This window comes from Gopherus evgoodei, chromosome 1, assembly GCF_007399415.2.
Source record: "Gopherus evgoodei ecotype Sinaloan lineage chromosome 1, rGopEvg1_v1.p, whole genome shotgun sequence".
NCBI lineage: Eukaryota > Metazoa > Chordata > Testudines > Testudinidae > Gopherus > Gopherus evgoodei.
The window spans coordinates 65616086-65632256 of record NC_044322.1 but is presented as its reverse complement, the minus strand read 5'-3'; the positions used below and the strand labels follow the sequence as shown (position 1 = coordinate 65632256).

At 39.4% G+C, this 16171-nt stretch overlaps 1 protein-coding gene across 1 annotated transcript in view; it reads left to right on the top strand.

The window, feature by feature from the left end:
* Positions 1-16171, top strand: part of DIAPH3 (diaphanous related formin 3) — a 553931-nt gene that overhangs the window by 377311 nt on the left and 160449 nt on the right. Inside the window, exons 24-25 of the mRNA XM_030566194.1 lie at positions 1525-1689; positions 10358-10493. Of these exons, the coding sequence (XP_030422054.1) occupies positions 1525-1689; positions 10358-10493 (301 nt within the window). The remainder of the gene's footprint in view (positions 1-1524; positions 1690-10357; positions 10494-16171) is intronic.

Genomic DNA, 16171 nt, shown 5'->3' with positions numbered 1-16171 from the left:
TTAAGGTTGCTTTCATCAGTAAAATAAAAAAGGTAGAACGGGGTAGGCAACCTTTCAGAAGTGATGTTTTGAGTCTTCATTTATTCACTCTAATTTAAGGTTTTGCATGCCAGTAATTAATTAACGTTTTTAGAAGGTCTCTTTCTATAAGTCTATAATATATAACTAAACAATTGTTGCATATAAAGTAAATAAGGTTTTTAAAATGTTTAAGAAGCTTCATTTAAAACCAGAGCCCAAAAGTTGACACCCCTTAGCCCTAGCCAGCTGTTATCTATTTGCAGTGTAGAATGTTAATCCTCAGTCTTCTATTTCCTTATTTTTATGGCTTTGAGTACTGATGAGAGCAACCTTAATTAATGTTAAATGACGTGGGGTTTTTTGTTTTTGTTTGTTTTTTTTTGGGGGGGGGGGGTTAATATCTCTCAAAGAATAACTCCTGTGAGTTATTAGACATGTTCCCTTTCACATACCTGAATTACGTGGAATGTGGTGTTATAGCCCTTTTGGTCCCAGGATATTAGAAACAAGCCGGTGGAGGTGTTAACAGGCCACTTCATCTTGAATGGTCACTTAGAATATGCTTTAACTACTTATGTTAAACATTTTGTTCCATCTTATATTTGGCTGACGTGAAGAAGAGTTCTGTGTAGCTTGAAAACTTCTCTCTTCCACGAACAGAAGTTGATCCAATAAAATATATTACCTCATCTACTTTCTCTCTCAGAACATTTTATGCAGTTCTTGAGTATCGATTATGGGAAAACTCCAGGTAATACAGTTTTGGTTATTTTATGGAACTCCTCAAAAGTGTATGCAAATTATAACTCTCTGCAGGGGGAGCTAGAGAGCAGCATAAGCAAATTTGTCTTGCAGCAGATAAGAACTCAACCTTAATTCTCCCATTTTACCTAAAGAGAAAATCAAAGAGCTTCTGTTTCCACAAACCTGTTAGCCTTAGGACTTTATGTATAGCTTCTCACACACACACACGATCACTCACTCACTCTCTCAAGCCTGCTATTCTTGCAAAACAGTTTCCATCATAAATAGGGATTATGACCAAAATTTGAACTCTGGATGCCTAAATCCATACTAAAGTACCCAAATAGATGTGACCTGTTTTCAACGGATCCAAGGAGCTCCTACTTTGTATTGAAGTCTTTGAGGTATGTTGTTTTATGTAACACAATATATGGCAAACAGATTACGTACTGCCTATTATCAATTCCCATTATATATAGAATTAATGTAAAGAATGTTTCAATGAATTATCAAAGTAAAAAACGATCAAGAAAATTTGAGGATCATTCTTATATTTTTTCATTATTATCAAAGTATTCATTAAACACTATTAGGTATGTAGTTTGTGTTGTACTTGAAGTAAATGAATAATTTATTGTAAGATAATTAAGAGGTTTCTTTGAATGTTAAAATTGTCTACAGAGAAACAGGTAGATAAATCATGATAATTTGCTCTAACTAGCTTCACTGAGTGCTCTTTTAGCCTTAACAGTAATATACAGCTTTGCAGTTTATGCAAGAGAACATTACCAAATACTTACCACGATGCATGAGAACATGGAGAAGCTCTATCAAAATGTGATGGGATACTATGCCATTGATTTGAAAAAAGTTTCGGTGGAAGAATTTTTAACCGACTTGAATAACTTCAGGACAATGTTCTTGGTACAGTATGTCTATTGATGTTAAAATTGTTTTCCAGGAATGATTTGTTTAATTGTTCAAATATTGATGGGCTATTCAATAATTTTTTTTGTCGTCTTGAATGATGACTACATTCATATCCGAAACCTTACTTTCTACATCCCAGATTCTACAATGTAAAGAAAAGGGAAATATTCATTCATTATTTTAAAATTCTCCATACCTTCAGAAGGAAAAAACCTGAACTATAATAAATTAAAACTGGGTCCTTGATTTAATATATAACATGCAGGAGGTTGTTTTTTTTTTTGGAGGGGTGGGGGGCACAGAAGTCAGAGTAGAGTTAAGTTTGAAATTCTTTACTTCTGTTCAGATAAAACTTCTCTCTGTCTCACTATAGAATACTTACATGACCCAAGAACTTCTTAATGTGAGCTGGGAATGGGTTACAGAAATCACATGGATCTAAGGTGTATATTAGAGTTCACCAAAGACTATTACGTGAGGTCTCAAATGAAAGTTGTCACTTTGGTCCTTAACGTTGTGAAATACATGTAGAGATCATATGCATATATACTGAAAATATGTTTAAAAGTCATACCAATATAATAGTCACCAGCAAAGGTGAAAAATAGGTTTTCTTTCTGTATCCTCAGGAATCTTTGTCAATAGGTAAATTTAAACATTGTAAGGTCATGCAATAGATGCCTATTTACAGAAAAAATCAACAGGAAAGAAGCACACAAATAAATGAGCTTCAGAGTTTATCCTGTCTGTGTGCAAACGCAATGAACATAGTGGGTACTGTGCTGGCTGCTTCCCAAGGAAACCCCAATCCTGGCCTTTGCATAAAATGAGCATAATGTTATCAGATTATAGACACTTCCTGAGGAAACTTTTTTTTTTTATTTTTTTTCATGGTTTACTTGATTTTTAATATATTCTAAATGTCTAGTCTTTTGTTTTTGTTTTACCTGCTCTTTGATAGCCACTATTTTATTTTTTTAATTTAAGGATGAAAATGATTTTTTAGAAACACTTTTAGCTGCCTAGATTTAAAAAATACATTAAGTGAGCCACTAAAATGTTCAATAAGAACTTTATCTTTTAATTTTATGATCTTTTCTCTTTCAATGTAAATCAGGGGTCGGCAACCTCTGGCACGTGGCTCGCCAGGGTAAGCACCCTGGTGGGACAGGCCAGTTTGTTTACCTGCTGCATCAGCAGGTTCGGCCAATCACAGTTCTCACTGGCCGTGGTCCGCCGTCCCAGGCCAATGGGGGCAGCGGGAAGCCGCGGCCAGCACATCCCTCACCCGCGCCACTTCCTGCCACCCAATTGGCCTGGGATGGTGAACAGCGGCTACTGGGGGCTGCGATCGGCCGAGCCTGGCAACGTGGCAGATAAACAAACTGATACGACCCACCAGGGTGTTTACCCTGGCTTCCGCATGCCAGAGGTTGCCGACCCCTGATGTAAATAATATTGTTGACGCAGAAATTCAAAAAATATGATGAAGGAGATACAGGAAGGAAGAACATGATATTTTAACTCTTAGGGCATGATCACTAATTTTATCAGTAACCTTGCAAGCTGAAAAATTCTCCAGCAAAAGGAAAGACAATACCAAATTTGCAACTGACCAATCTCTGGAGGGAGCGTTTGTAGAAAACTCATGAAAATAAGATGACTGTCTTCTCTTTTTCCTAGACCCTCACTTTTGAGCACATGGCAGTCCTTTCTCAGTTAACTGGATTCTCTTAATCCAGGTACCATGGTGATGGATGCTTCAAAGCATCTGAAAAAAGATGCAGCACCTATCACTGTGTAACATGGGTGGCAGCTGATCCACCATTGTACATTTGTCTGTGAAGAAGGAAATATGGTCAAGAAATTTTAGTTGGCTAAGTTGTAAGATCTGATGAATGGAGTTGTTAAAGGTCACTTGCTGTTTCATTAACTGTAGGGGACACTCTAATGTTGTTTAAATGTAGTGTTAATAAGGGGAAACTAATTATGAAGATGTTATTGGATAATTATACAGTAACATATTTTAATATAGTAGTTGTTAAATCAGCATACAGTTTGAGCTCAGATTTCTTGGTTTCTTTGCTTCTAATTGTTAGTGCGTAGTGTGTGGTAAAATGTTATAGATTTGTGTAATTGAGAGGCATTAGATATGCTTACAATTAAAATCAATATCTGTGTATAATTAAATTTTACAAATGAAGAAAAGATAGGTTGTGAAAATTAGATTATTTTGAAGGCTTAAAAACATCTGTTTGGATTACTGAAATACCACTGCTACCCTTTAAACAGATCTATGTGTGGTAGACAAATCCAGAGAGTTTAGAATATTCTCACTTGCTTTTACTTTAGCATGTTGATGTACTTGTTGTATTCAACAAATTTAAAGTGAGCCAGTGTCAATGACTAAAAAGAAAACCTCACACTCTACATAATGAGTACTTTGTTATAATTTTCCACTGCACAATTGAAGAGAGAGAGAGATGCAACATCTATCTGTATACAGAACAATTATAAAAATAATCCTTACAAAGTATTATGTTGTAACTCCCCCACATAACTTAATCACTAATTTATGTAGAATTCATTATAATTATATTAAAATGGCTTCTTAATTGCCATTGTTTTCATACCTATTTTACATTGTGCAAAGGAGGCTATCCTCTGGCCAGAAAGGGGTGAACATACATTTCTTAGTAACAGGGAAGTGGCAGTTCTTCCTGGCAACTAAGGAAGGGACTTCAGATGTCAAAGTTAGTCCTTATGAATAGGCAAGCAAGTAGTATTGGATGTCTAGCCTACAAATAGTCACTGTCCATATTTGATTGGTTGCTTTTTTCATCTGCAAATTTAGCAGAAATTAAATGAGTTAATATTTCAAGTTCTGCAAGTCATATTTCTTAATCCTTATATTTTTATATGTATACACTTGATCATCATTTATTATATCATTTTATGTAAATTGTCCTGCTTTTGGAAATTCCAGTCATCATAATATATATTTTTGAAAGTATTGTCCCTGAAATAATTTCTTGTATAGAATGATGAAGGGAATATTGTCTAGTGGTTGGAGCATGTGAATAGGAATCAGATGTTTTCAGCTGTATTTGTAGTTCTGCCACTAAATCTCTCCGTGGCCTTGGACAGTTTAGTTAACCTTATTGTGTTTTAGTTTTCAGCTATAGAATGCTTCACTAGTTAACAGGAATATTACAAATTTTGTTTTAAAAGTGCTTTGAGATCTTTCAGAGAGAGGATCTTCTAGCAATGCAAAGTACTGTTTGACTAAATAGAATCAACAATCAGGGAAGAAAGCTTATGAGAGATAATGGTAGATTTGCTTTGAGCTGAACTCTACCATGATGAAAGTAATGTTTTCTTCTCTGCAATAACAGCTGTGAAATATAGACCAGCAACAACTTTGTACATTGTAGACATTCTTATTAATCTGAACTTGTTTGGTTTAGTAATAGTTCTTGTGAGAAATCGTTTGCTTATTTCACAGGCAAGAGCAATCCGATCATAACTTTTCTATTTCCATGAGAACAGTGTCAAAGTGGAAGTTTTTGTCAATTGATTTGCTCATGGTTTTTTCCTAACATTTTGGGTATGTTTAGCTAATTGCCATTGATAGGATCGTAGGACTGGAAGGGACCTTGAAAGGTCATCTAGTCCAGTCTCATACACTCATGGCAGGACTAAGTATTATCTAGACCAGAGGTTCTCAAGTTGTGGTCGGCAAGCTCCATTAAAATGGTCTACGGATAGTGCCCTCTAAGGTGCGCACCTGGGCAGTCGCACATAAAAAATGAAGGGCCACTCACTTAATTAGTGGAGCCACGCAGGCATGGCTCCACTAATTAGGTCCCTGGTCCCTGGAGAAGATGTACATGTAAGGTGAGGTGGTGGCTTTGTGGGGAATAAGGAGTTGTGTGGGAGGGGGCACTGGAGTGAGAAGTGGGGGTGAGGGGCATTTGGGATGCGCAGGGCTGTGGTGGCCAGAGAGAGAAGGTCCTCCTTCCCAGCCTCAGCTTTGTGGTTGCTGTGGCAGGGCAGAGACACCCCCTCCTTCCCAGCCCCAGTTCAGGGGCTGCTGCGTTGGGGGAGAGAGAGAGACCCCCATCCTTCCTGGCCCCAGCTTGGGGGCTGCTGTGGTGGGGGAGAGAGGGCACTTCCATTGCAGTAGAAAGATAAGACTGCTGATATTAAAATATGAGTTGTGTACTTTTATTTGTAGAACAACCAAGTTAATTATTATAAAGTTTTTTTTATACAATGCTTTTATCCAAAGCGCTTTACAATAGTTAGCTAACAGTACAAACATCATTTGGAAAGATCATTAAGTGGTCTGCCGAGACCCTTAGCAATTTTCAAGTGGTCCGCAGGGAAAAAGAGTTTGAGAACCACTGATCTAGACCATCCCTGACAGGTGTTTGTCTAGCCTGCTCTTAAAATCTCCAATGATGGAGATTACACAACCTCCCTAGACAATTTATTCCAGTGCTTAACCACCCTGTCAGTTAGGAAGTTTTTCTTAATGTCCAACCTAAACTTCTCTTGCTGCAATTTAAGCACATTGCTTCTTGTCCTATTCTCAGAGGTTAAGTTTATGTACCGGAAAACTGTTGTCATGTCCACTCAGTCTTCTCTTTTCCAGACTAAACAAACCCATTTTTTTTCAGTCTTCCCTCATAGTGTTATGCTTATAAGCAGCACATGGAATCTTTTTCAAGGGGATAAGGCAATACACCGTGTTTATTGAGAGTACAATTTAAGCATAAAAATCAACATATGCTTCCATTCTCTCTCTCACACGCACACATGCATGCACGCATACACACACACACACCAAAAGGTTCTGCAGCTGGATCTTATAGTTATCAGTCCTTAGTGTTGCTCGGTCAGTTCCAGTGGCCAGCTGAAACTGCACACGAGGGAGTGGGATGAAGCTGGGTCTCTGTCAGGCAAAGCTCTGTTGTTGATGGCAGAACAAACCCAAAGTCTCATGGCAATACACCCTTCTTTTATAGTAATAAGTTCCCATACAAGTCTATGGACCTTGCTGTGTCTCACTGGAGCTGTTAATCACAAGGTATTCAAGGTTGCTCCTTATCAGCATTATTTTGGGTTGTTATCAGGAATATCTGCAGATGTTTCTTATCTCGTCCCTCTGGCTCCACTCTTTATCTTGTCCTTGGGACATATGTCTTTTCTTTAAGGTTTTCAGTCTGCCATCTGGGTGATTCTGATAATAAGGTTGGTGCCTCTCAATTCCTCCATTCCCCTCTCAACCATCCGGCCCATCAGTACTGGCGCCTCCTGTCTCTTCTCTGTTCATCAGCATGCCATGCATTCTTCACTCACACACAAAACGGTAATAAATTTCAAAGACAAGAATTACAGCCATAACACTTCTATCCTTCTTAGAACAATCATTAACACAGTCAGCAAAGAATAAACCCAGAACAATTTCTTCTTACTAATTCAAAGCTAGCAAAATGGAGTACAAAGCAAAATAAGCATAATGGGGTACAATTTATTCAAGACAATTTCTCCTCATTAGGCTTTTGGCATATAATAGGTCCTGTTTTATAGACCTTAGTCATTTTTATTACTCTTCTCTGGACTTTCTCCTATTTGTCCACATCCTTCCTGAAATGTGGCACCCAGAATTGGACACAGTACTCACCAACTGAATTTGCTAAAGACTGCCTTCTTGAAATCCATTGTCTTTATTTTGCCTATTTTAACTCTACCATTTCATGATCACTTTTACCTAAGCTGCCTTCCACTTTCACATTCTCAACCAGTTCCTCCCTATTTGACAAAATCAAATATTTGACAATCCCCTCCCTTCTGAATTAAAAAAATTGTCTCCAATACATTCCAATAATTTGGTGGATAATCTGTACCCTGCTGTGTTATTTTCCCAACAGACATCTTAGTAATTGAAGTCTCCCATCACCACCAAGTCCTGTGCTTTGGATGATTTTGTTAGTTGTTTAAAAAAAGCCTCATCTACCTCTTCTTCCTGGTTAGGTGGTCTATAGTGGACCCTTACCATGACATCACCCTTGTTTTTTACCCCTTTTATCCTCTACCCAGAGACTTTCAACAAGTCTACTATTTCCATCTCAACCGTAGTCCAACTGGATACATTTTTAATGTATACTGCAATATCTCCTCCCTCTTTTCCCTGCCTGTGCTTCCTGAGCAACCTGTACCCTTCTATACCAATATTCCAGTCATGGGTATTATCCTACCAAGTCTCTATGATGCCAACTATGTCATAGTTATGTTTATTTACTAGCATTTTGAGTTCTTCCTGCTTATTCTCCATACTTTTCTCATTAGTATACATCAGTGTTTTTTGAAGTTTGGGTTGTGAACCAAATCGGCAAGGAGGTGAATCTTTAGTAGATATTATGTAATGGGCAGTGTTTTTAAAAAAACCATTAGGATGAATGGTAGCTTTTTTCTGTTGTTCTTCATGCATGAAGGTTTGCGTTTCAGCAGTGACTGAACAGTGTTCTTCAGAGTGCCAGAGAGCGCAGGCTGTCCTCAGCAAAAATAACCATAACCTAATTCATCTGCAGCTCACAATGACTTCTGACAGCAATGTCTTCTATCTTCCATGAGTGTGGTTTGATTTCAGTCCTGTTGGGAACAATGAAAGGTATTGGGCAGTCTGTGGCCTCACCAATTAAGAACGAAAATTGTAGCTATTTTGAAAAAGAGAAGTTCTTCATGAGTTCTTCTGAAAGTAGTCTGGGACCATAAGCACTCATGCATTAATTTTAGGGGTTTGCTGCTGGGAAGAGCTAAGGCTATTTAGGTGTCTTAACTCTTTCTGTATACTAGGGATTGGCAATCTTTGGCACGCGACTCTCCAGGTTAAGCACTCTGGGCTGGGCTAGTTTGTTTACCTGCAGCGTCCATGGGTTTGGCCAATCGCGGCTCCCACTGGCCACAGTTTGCCATCCCAGGCCAATGGGCGCTGCAGGAAGTGGTGCTTTCTGAGGGATGTGCTGGCCGCCACTTCCCAGCAAACCGCAGCCAGTGGGAGCTGTAATCGTCGAACCTTAGGACACGGTAGGTAAACAAACCAGCCCGGCCTGCCAGGGTGCTCACCCTGGCAAGCCACATGCCAAAGATTGCTGATCCCTGCTCTATACTTTAACTTATTTGGATTTCTTTTCAGTGTTAACTGAATGCTGAACTTTTATAATGCTTGTTTTGGAGATAATTATAACGTTCCTATAATGTGGTTCGCCCTAAGTGACTGATATATTAGAGAGTAAAATATACTATCTGGAAAGTACAATATCTTCAGATTGCATATTGTTTAATCTGTAACAGACTTCATAGAAGATGCAAGTGACTTTGCAGTTGTCATAACATTTCTTCCCAGATCTGGACCTTAGCGTCCAAAATATGGGTGTTAGCATGAAAACCTCCAAGCTTAGTTACCAGCTTGGACCTGGTAATTGCTGCCACCAGCCAGGAATTACACAGTGCCTAGCTCACTGTGGTCTCCCCAAAACCTTCCCAGGGGAACCCGAGACCTAGATTCCTTGAGTCTCACCACAAAGGGAAATAACCCACTTCCCTTCTCCCTCTTCCCCTCCAGGTGTTCCCTCCCTGGGTTCCTGGAGAGATATACAGATTCAAGCTCTGTGAATCTAAACAAAGGGATTCCACCCTCCCTGCTTCAAGTCCTTGAAACACAAGTACCGAGAGATCTAACCTCTCTCCTTCCTCACCCAGAGGATATGCAAAGTCAGGCTTAGTAAATCTAACACAAAGAGACTTTCCCCTTCCCTTCGTTTCTTAGCCTTAACCAGTGAAAAACACTCAAACAGGTCTTAAAAAGAAAGCTTTATATAAAAAGAAAGAAAAAGGACATAAAATGGTCTCTGTATTAAGGTGACAATATACAGGGTCAATTGCTTAAAGGAAAAAAAATGAATAAACAGCCTTATCCAAAAAGAATACAATTTAACACATTCCAGCAACTACACACATGTAAATACAAAAAAAAAAAAACAATATAAACCTATTGTCTTACTATCCTTGTACTTACAACTTGGAAACAGAAGATTAGAAAGCCTGGAGATAGAAAAATCACTCTCAGAGCCGAGAGGGCACAGACCCAAGACAAAGAACAACGAACCCACACCCAAAACTTCCCTCCACCCAGATTTGAAAAAGTGTTGTTTCCTGATTGGTCCTCTGGTCAGGTGTTTCAGGTTACTGTTTGTTAACCCTTTTATGGGTGAAAGAGACATTAACCCTTAGCTATCTGTTTATGACAGTAGTGAGAGCTATTTGACTGCTATTGTAACTTAGAAAAAGCTGCAAAGAGTCCTGTGGCACCTTATAGACTAACAGATGTATTGGAGCATGAGCTTTTGTGGGTAAATACCCACTTCGTCGGATGCAAGTGGGTATTCACCCACGAAAGCTTGTGCTCCAATATGTCTGTTACTCTATAAGGTGCCACAGGACTCTTAGCTGCTTTTACAGATCCAGACTAACACGGCTACCCCTCTGATATTATAACTTAAGTATTTTTTCATTTTTATAGTTTACAGGTTTGTTCTGTCTGAAACTTTACTTAGATTGTTTCATTACCAATATCTCTCTCTCTTGTTTTTAATAGCAAGCAGCCAAGGAGAATATAAGAAGAAAAGAAGCAGAGGAAAAACAGAGACGTGCTAGAATAGCTAAGGAGAAAGCAGAAAAAGAAAAATTAGAGAGGCAACAAAAGAAAAAGCGCTTGTTAGAAATGAAAACAGGTGAGTAATATGGAAAACAACCTTTTCTATCTAGTGTTATGTATGAAATGAAACTACAGCCTCTATTTTATTATCATCTTGATGTGTTCTTGAGGAGAGGCAGAATAAATGATTTCACCAATTAAATAGTACAGCAAAGCTGTTCTTAAATTTAATTTTTATTAACAAGCTGTTCTTGCTTATCTGCTTTTCTCAAGCTATGTTAGACCTTGAAATGGTGCTCATTTCTTTCCCATTCATGATCTATTGAACATTTTGTACTCAAGTATTAATGATTTATCTCAATTAAAGCTAAGCTGAAAAAGAAGCTATTATGTTACATGTGAACAAAGTCACTTTCCAAATCACAGAGCCAATTTATTTATATTTTAGCTATGGGAAACTGTGATTTTCTAATTGTTCCTTTTATGACAATAGGCTTCTTTTATGTAGCTAAGATTCTTCTCTGAGTATGTGTCAGTGTGGATCCCACTGTGAGTGTACATGTACCACATGCACATGAGAATGGAGTTTTTCTGAATCATAGTGTCTCCGTCAGGGCCAAGGGTTTGTCTTTTCCCTCCTTTTGATGAAGCATGAGGGTGTAAAGAGTGGAACAACTGCAACCCTGGCGCAGTTCCCTCTTACTACCCATAGCAGTGGGACAGAACCTGGTGAGTGTCCAACTTACTAGTTCTTTGCTCAGGCTAAATTTCTACATATCTTCATGAAAATCTCAGAGCTGTTTCTGATCTTCAATATTGATCATCATGAAATGTCTCCATCCCTCTAAACTGATCTTTAATGATCAGACTCCACTCACTGTACAGGGTCTCCTTAGCATGATCAACTCAAAACCTGTGGGCTTATAGCCCTGTCCCTCCTGGGATGGATTAATTGCCCCTCAAGGTGGACACAGCATGTATGTTTTCTGTATGTCAGAATCTCGAATAGCTAGCGGATGATCAGTCTGCATGTCACTCTCCGCAAGAACACAGAAGTCATGACATGTGAGGCTAAAGCCCCATCTCCTGGAATGGTCCACGAAGGCTTCATCAGACCCTGAGGAGAAGAGCTCCCAAAGTTATGCTGGCAGACAAGCCAGCTTCATCTACCACCTCAGCCAGCAGACTGAAAACACCAAAAACCAGTCCAGAGAAGAAAAGTCCAGCTGAGAAAATACCTTGCACTGAAGCCGTGCTCACCTCATTTGCACCAAAGCTGCCACTCAAAAGGGCCACTCTGAACACAGGAGACAGAGTCATTGTAAGGCACTCAGTGTTCCCCCGTAAGTATAGACACCAAAATGCTTTCATATATAAATCCACCAGTTCCTGTGGAGAGTCAAAGTGTGGGGAAAAAAATAGCCTTAGATACAGGAGACTTCTATGGCACCAACCCTAGATCTAATGCTGCACCCATCAGCATTGATGCTCACAAAGGATGAGCCCAGAGGAAACTCAAGGCCATCAATGCTGCAGAAACACCAGCACTGGCACAGATTCAGATATTGAGAGTGCTATATACTTTGGTGCCACCTCTGGTGGAGGTTTACTCTGCACCATCACCAGGCATACATTCTTCCTATCTTCTAGTAGAAAGCCCTCTCCTCTGCGTACAGTGATTTGACACCACAGAGACACCTACCAACTTCCCCTAAAGATTAAACTGTCAATAGCCCAGCAGGAATGGTACTAGACTGGCCAATACCCAATGAGCCAGCTATATTCCTACAGCTTTCCACGGTGGCCCTATAGGCAGTACTGGGACCTATCTTCTCAAGCTTCAAGATGAAGGTCTCGCTGCACTTGAGTAAGAGGAAAAGGTCACTCAACATCCCTGGCTAGACCACCTTTGCCACAATACCAGGAAGGAGCAGATCTAGAGACAGAGCAGCACCAACACTCTATATCATCACCAATGGATTTTTGGTAATGATTCTTTGTCATCTGATGAAGGGGTTTCCTCAGTACTACCACAGGATGACTTAAAGCATTCCAGAATCATTTTATGAATATTGCCGAGACTCTCCCTTTGCCCCACCTAACCTTGTCTGCTTTTGAGGAAGGGAGGATAGGATTCTGTCATCCCTGACAAGTCCTTCCACTGTGCCAGATAGGAAGAAATAGTGATTTGTTCTTTGTGATAAAGTTCTTGTGTGTCCTATATGGACCTTCAAAAAACTTGGCAGCTATGCTTTGAAGAACCCCAGTGAGATGAATGTTGCTAACCTTGTGGAGCTGCAGGATCTGGAGGCTCTGGTAGAGGAAGAAGCCACAAATCTCAGCAATCTTCCTAGGCAGATTTGTGCAGTTCAGGAAGTTTTATATATATGGTTTATATAGAGAGAGAGCGAGTGTCTGTCCTTTTTGGAGGACACCTATTTATATCCATAGGTGAGTTCACATTGTTGATTAAAAACTAGATAATTTTCTTTCCTTGTAATAGTAGCACAGCTATAAACTCTTGAGCTGTAGTAAAAAGAAAAAGTATAGTATATCATTGGGAATATATAGTCAGTCTTTATCAATTTCAAATTGCATGGGGATAGTTTAACTTGCATAGTGATATTGCACTACTACTAAAACAGTGGAGGGGACAAGAGGAAATCTCCTTTTTAACCTTTCTGAGTTGCAGTGGTAGAATATGTAAGGAGCGGATGAGTACTTTCTTACTGATATGGTTCCCTTGCCAGTACCCCTCTCTCTCTTTCCAATCTTTATCCATTCTAATAAAATGTTTGGTACTGTATCTTTAATACCATTGCCTTATAAAATGAAAATGTGGGCACTGATAATTTATTACTCTGACTCATTATTTATACACATGTATTTTCTGTTACTTAAGGGGGCAGGCAAGGGATGAGACACCAGCTGCAGAGGCCATCAACTGAAATAAAACTCCAGTAATTATTTTGTGTAGGTACATATGAATGTGCAATCATTTGTATCTAGATAGATGGAAATAATGATTGCAGACAACTTACATCCACTCTGATGGGCCAAATGCCAACTTTGTCCCTTGGTTAAAAAAAAAAATCTAATATTTGAAAATAAAATCTGGGTTTATGTATTGGTATCCACAATGCATGTAATTTGATTCATTTAATTTATATGTTGCAAACTAGAATTGCATCAAATTGTGTTTGACAATCAAATGTGGCTGACATCTCATATTTATGATTTGGGGGAGAAAATATGAAGTGTACTTAATTATAAATTAATATTCCTCTTAAGATGACACCTAGAAGCTCCAAATTAGGAGTGTGTCCCATCATGCTAGACACTGCACAAACACACATGGAGATGTAGTGCTCACCATAAACACCTTGCAATCTAATATCTATTTTTCTTTAATCTCTAAGACAGTCTTCCTCTACCAAAATTTAATATATTGCTCCTTTAAATGTGTTCCAGGCTGAGATATGCAGCTAGAAAGAATTTTAAAATTTATTTATCTGCATATCTGGTACAGTACATTTATTGCTGTTCCATTCTTTTGGGAAACTAAGGAATTATAGTTGCTTTTTAATAATAATACGTATATGATGTAAGGGAGCCTGGACTTGGCTTATTGAAGCCACTATGGTGTCACTTAACTCACAGTATTTGTTTTATTCAATAAATTTTCTAGACACTCTAGTTTACCATGTACAGTATGTAGGTTTTCTGTCTTGTAGTTTTTCATTGTTCTGGCTTACGCATACACTTCTGTTTTCTACAACTCTTTAGAGTGAAACTATTATTTTTATTCTTTGTACTCTCTAAAGGCTACATTTGTTGTAGTATAATTGAGAATTCCATCATTGTTGCATCTTCTTTGTGCATCACTTTGAATACTACTTAGGTAACAAGCCACTTTAATCAGTAGTTATTTACATAGTCTGCATTTTCTTATTCAAAAGCAGTGAAGTGATGCCACAATGATCTCTTACACATCAAGCCTGCAATCCACAATATAATTTTTGTAAAAGTTACTCAGGAGTTGAAATAATCAGCAGCAGCATGTTTCAATTGATCTAATAAATCATGACCTCAATTGTTGCCCTTTTCTGTCCTGTTCTTTGGGAATAATCAATTCTAATTTTGCAAACTCTGGAGTACTTAGTATATTATTTTGTAATAAACTAGCTTTAGTTTCTAATTTCTGACCTTTAGTTGTGAAATGTGGATATTGTCAATAATTCAAGTATCAGAGGGTAGCCGTGTTAGTCTGGATCTGTAAAAGCAGCAAAGAATCCTGTGGCACCTTATAGACTAAAAGACGTTTTGGAGTATGAGCTTTCGTGGGTGAATACCCACTTCCTCAGATGCATGTAATGGAAATATCCAGGGGCAGGTATATATATGTGTGCTAGCAAGCAAGCTAGAGATAACGAGGTCAGTTCAGTCAGGGAGGATGAGGTCCTGTTCTAGCAGTTGAGGTGTGAAAACCAAGAGAGGAGAAACTGGTTCTGTAATTGGCAAGCCATTCACAGTCTTTGTTCAATCCTGAGCTGATGGTGTCAAATTTGCAGATGAACTGAAGCTCAGCAGTTTCTCTTTGAAGTCTGGTCCTGAAGTTTTTTTGCTGCAGGATGGCCACCTTAAGGTCTGCTATAGTGTGGCCAGGGAGGTTGAAGTGCTCTCCTACAGGTTTTTGTATATTGCCATTCCTAATGTCTGATTTGTGTCTATTTATCCTTTTCTGTAGAGACTGTCCAGTTTGGCCGATGTACATAGCAGAGGGGCATTGCTGGCATATGATGGCGTATATTACATTGGTGGATGTGCAAGTGAATGAACCAGTGATGGTGTGGCTGATCTGGTTAGCCTTGTCTGCTTTTGAGGAAGGGAGGATAGGATTCCTGTGATGGTGTCGCTGGTGTAGATATGTGGGCAGAGTTGGCATCGAGGTTTGTTGCATGGATTGGTTCCTGAGCAAGAGTTATTATGGTGTGGTGTGCAGTTACTGGTGAGAATATGTTTCAGGTTGGCAGGTTGTCTGTGGGCAAGGATTGGCCTGCCACCCAAGGCCTGTGAAAGTGTGGGATCATTGTCCAGGATGGGTTGTAGATCCTTGATGATGCGTTGGAGGGGTTTTAGCTGGGGGCTGTATGTGATGGCCAGTGGAGTCCTGTTGGTTTCTCTCTTGGGTTTGTCTTGCAGTAGGAGGCTTCTGGGTACACGTCTGGCTCTGTTGATCTGTTTCCTTATTTCCTCGTGCGGGTATTGTAGTTTTGAGAATGCTTGGTGGAGATTTTGTAGGTGTTGGTCTCTGTCTGAGGGGTTAGAGCAGATGCGGTTGTACCTCAGTGCTTGGCTGTAGACAATGGATCGTGTGATGTGCCCGGGATGGAAGCTGGAGGCATGAAGGTAGGCATAGCGGTCGGTGGGTTTTCGATATAGGGTGATGTTAATGTGACCATCACTTATTTGCACCGCGGTGTCAAGAAAGTGGACCTCCCGTGTAGATTGGTCCAGGCTGAGGTTGATGGTGGGGTGGAAGCTGTTGAAATCATGGTGGAATTTTTCCAGAGTCTCCTTCCCATGGGTCCAGATGATGATGTCATCAATGTAGCGTAGATAGAGAAGGGGTATGAGTGGACGAGAGCTGAGGAAGCGTTGTTCCAGGTCAGCCATGAAGATATTGGCATATTGTGGGGCCATGCGGGTGCCCATAGCAGTGCTACTGATCTGGAGATATATATTGTCATCAAA